At 54.1% G+C, this 3,352-nt stretch overlaps 1 protein-coding gene across 1 annotated transcript in view; it reads right to left on the reverse strand.

Annotated features, from left to right (window-relative positions):
- Positions 1-445: 445 nt before the first annotated feature.
- Positions 446-3,352, reverse strand: part of CTSS (cathepsin S) — a 5,187-nt gene continuing 2,280 nt past the window's right edge. Inside the window, exons 5-7 of the mRNA XM_009081661.1 lie at positions 2,018-2,200; positions 1,360-1,462; positions 446-545 (exon numbers count right to left, since the gene is read on the reverse strand). Coding sequence (XP_009079909.1) covers positions 446-545; positions 1,360-1,462; positions 2,018-2,200 — 386 coding nt within the window. The remainder of the gene's footprint in view (positions 546-1,359; positions 1,463-2,017; positions 2,201-3,352) is intronic.

A 3,352-nucleotide genomic window follows, 5' to 3' on the forward strand; every position in this document is an offset into this window, starting at 1 on the left:
GCAATTCTAAGGGTTTATTTTTCCAGGAATATCTGCAGTTCCATCAGCATCCCAAGGAGAGAAGTTGCCATCGGAGCAGGGAGCAGTCCACGATCCCTGGGATCCCTGGGCCTCATCCCTGTTCTCCCTGTGATTCCTGCACCTAATCTCTATCATCCCTGTGGCTGATCCCTGTGATTCCTATGGCAAATCCCTGTACCCAGTCCCTCTGTCCATCCCTATTATCCCTGCAGATATCCCAGTTTTCCCTCCCAATCCCTCCCACCCACCAAAAAAAACGCAATTCCCTGGATCCCTCTCAAAGCCATTCCCAAATCCCAGCGCAGAATTCCCTCCTAGGCTGCAGCTCCGACGGATCCAAGCGATGGACGTTGCCCACGGAGCTGGAAGTGGTGGAACTGGTGCCAGGGGGATCCGTGGTGGGCAGGGAATGTCGGGATTGGGATCAGGGCAGGGGGTAGGAAGCATAGCTGGCGATCCCGCAGCGGTTCCCGGAATTCCGAGCCATCCGGATGTATCCGGCGTCGCCGAAGCGAACGCCCCAGCTGAGGGAACAGGGAAGAAAGGCATGGAAAAATTCCCTTCCAGATTTCTCTTGGGTGGGAAGAGGAGGATTTATGGACAGCCAGGCTCGGAATGGACGTAGTGATGGGATTTCCACCCCATGGAGTGTGGGAATCATGGAATTGCTAAGCTCCAGGCTGGGAAAAGGGAACTCATTCCAGTTGGGAAGTCAATGGGAGGGACAAGGATTGAGGAATGAGCCCTGGGAAATGATTCCTGCTCTCCCATTGATCCTGTTCTCCCATTTATTTTCCCCATGGAGCAACACATGGATTTGTTTTCCAGGATTTTAGGCCCTTTGGGAAGTTCTGGATACAACCAGGAACTTCCAGGATTCTCCTGGAGAGGGAAAAGTGACTTTTGGAGGTGTTGGAGCAACATCCTCTGCTTGGAATGTGCCAGGAAAGGGTTGGGAATTTGGGATGGTTCAATCCCTATTTTTAAGGGATTGGAATCCTGGGATTCATAGAATCCTGAGACAGTTGAGGTTGGAAAAGATCTCCCAAGTCCAACTGTTCTCCTGGTGCTGCCAAGTCCACCATGGAATTCTGTCCCCAAGTGCCACATCCACATGGATTTGGACCATCCCAAATATAAAATCCTGGAATTTTTATGGGATGAGTTGGGAAGGATCTTATAAATCATCATTCCAATCTTTTTCCAGGAGCTATGGAGCACCTTGGAGGGACACAGTGGGATTTGGGAGTGTCCAGGACTGGGAATTGGCCTCTGATCCTTGTGGGTCGATTCCAAAGGGGAATATTCCAGGATTCCCTATGGATGTTCCGGATTTACCTGTTCTTCACCAGCCAATATTCCTTGTTTTCCAGGGATCCGTATCCCACCAGCAGCACTCCATGGTTCACCTCCTGAGTGCACTCGGGATCATCATACACTCCTGGCATGGAGAACAGGGAATTCCCATCAGAACAGTGGAACCAGCCCCAGAATTCCAAAGGTTTCTTCCTCATACCAGGGAAGGTCTCCGGGGGAGAAGGATGGAGAAAAGTGGATTTTATCCCATCATGGAATCATGGGATGGGTTGGGAGGGACTGGAAGACCTTCCTGCTCCAGGGTCCAGCCCAGATTCCCAAATCCCACTGAAATTCCAAAGGTTTATGTGCACAGAGGAAGATCTCCAGACGAGAAGGAGAGAGGAAAGTGACTTTTATCCCATCATGGAACCATGGGATGGGTTGGAAGATCCCCAAAGCCCCGAGGACCATCCCATTCCAGCCTCTCTCCAGGAATCCCCTCCCAACTTCCCAAATTCCAAAGGTTTGTGCAGGCAGAGGACACCAAGGAAGGTCTGTGGAGCAGAAGGATGGAAGAAGAGTTTTATCCCCCCATGGAACCATGGGATGGGTTGGAAGATCCCCAAAGCCCTGAGGCTCATTCCCGAGGGAATCCCTCCCGCATTCCCAGCGTTCCCGGCGCTCCATGCACTCCCACCTGAGCGGTAGAGGAAGAAGGTTGGCCTGGTGGCGTCGATGGCCACGGACACGGGTCCCACGGTGGCCACAGCCTCCAGCAGAGCCTTCTCGTCACCCTCAGGCAGCTCCACGTACCCGGAGCAGGTGGCGGCACACGCCGAGGAATTGTAACGGCACGTCCCGTTCTGCAGGAACGATGGAGAGACCCTGGGACACACTGGGACACTCCTGGGGACAGCTGGGCATGGTGGCCTTGGGACAGCCTTGGATTATCCTTGGGACAGTCTTGGGACATCCTTGGGATATTCTCGGGACATCCTTGGGACAGTCCTAGGACACACTGGGACATCCCTGGGATCATCTAGCCATGGTGGTCTTGGGGTCACCTGTCCATGGTGGCCTTGGGACACTCTTGGGGTAACCTGTCTGTGGTGGCCTTGGGACACTCTTGGGGTCATCTGTCCATGGTGGCCTTGGGACACTCTTGGGGTAACCTGTCTGTGGTGGCCTTGGGACACTCTTGGGACACTCTAGGGACATCCCTGGGATCATCTGTCCATGGTGGCCTTGGGACACTCTTGGGGTCACCTGTCCATGGTGGCCATGGGACACCCTGGGACAGTCCTGGGATCATCTGGCCATGGTGGTCTTGGGGTCACCTGTCCATGGTGGCCTTGGGGTCACCTGTCCATGGCAGCTCCGGAGGGTACCCCGGGAACATCTCCAGACCCTCCTGGAGGGTGTCAGCCCCTTTTCCCTCACACTTCCCTGTGCTTGGGTTTCTTGGGATCAATGGGATTGGGGAGAGGCCTGGAAGGACCTGAAGGACCATCAGGAAACCCATTCCCATGGGATTCTCCCCCTTTTCCCCCTAGAACAACATTTCCCTGGAGCCACCACCACCATCCAGACACATCCCACTCCCTCTAGGCTCCGGGAATGGAGAGGTTCTTCCCTCTGTTTGGAGAGCCAAATCCCACTTTTCCCTGGCTCGAGCTGTTGTTGCTTTGACCCATTTCCCTGGATCATGTTTCCCAGGAGGCTCCTGACCCATTTTTCTCTCCCCTCCAGCTCCATTGCCTAAGACCTGGTGAAACAACCAGGCAGGAATTCCAACTCCTGGTCCAGTCATTCCCCTCAAAACACTCCCAAACTTCCTCGGATGTGTTTGGATCCAAGCAAAGAGTGGGAGATGCCACCAGGAAACCCAGAGGGATGCGAGTGGGAGAAGAGGAGGAGAAGGAAAGACAACAGGGATGACACATGGAAAACAACCACCTGCCAGGGGATTTTTCCATGTGTTTTCCATGGACACCACGAGTTTTCCAGGTGTCTCCCAGCCCTGCACCCACCT

The sequence above is a fragment of the Acanthisitta chloris genome, unplaced genomic scaffold, assembly GCF_000695815.1.
Source record: "Acanthisitta chloris isolate BGI_N310 unplaced genomic scaffold, ASM69581v1 scaffold20940, whole genome shotgun sequence".
NCBI classification, from domain to species: Eukaryota; Metazoa; Chordata; class Aves; order Passeriformes; family Acanthisittidae; genus Acanthisitta; species Acanthisitta chloris.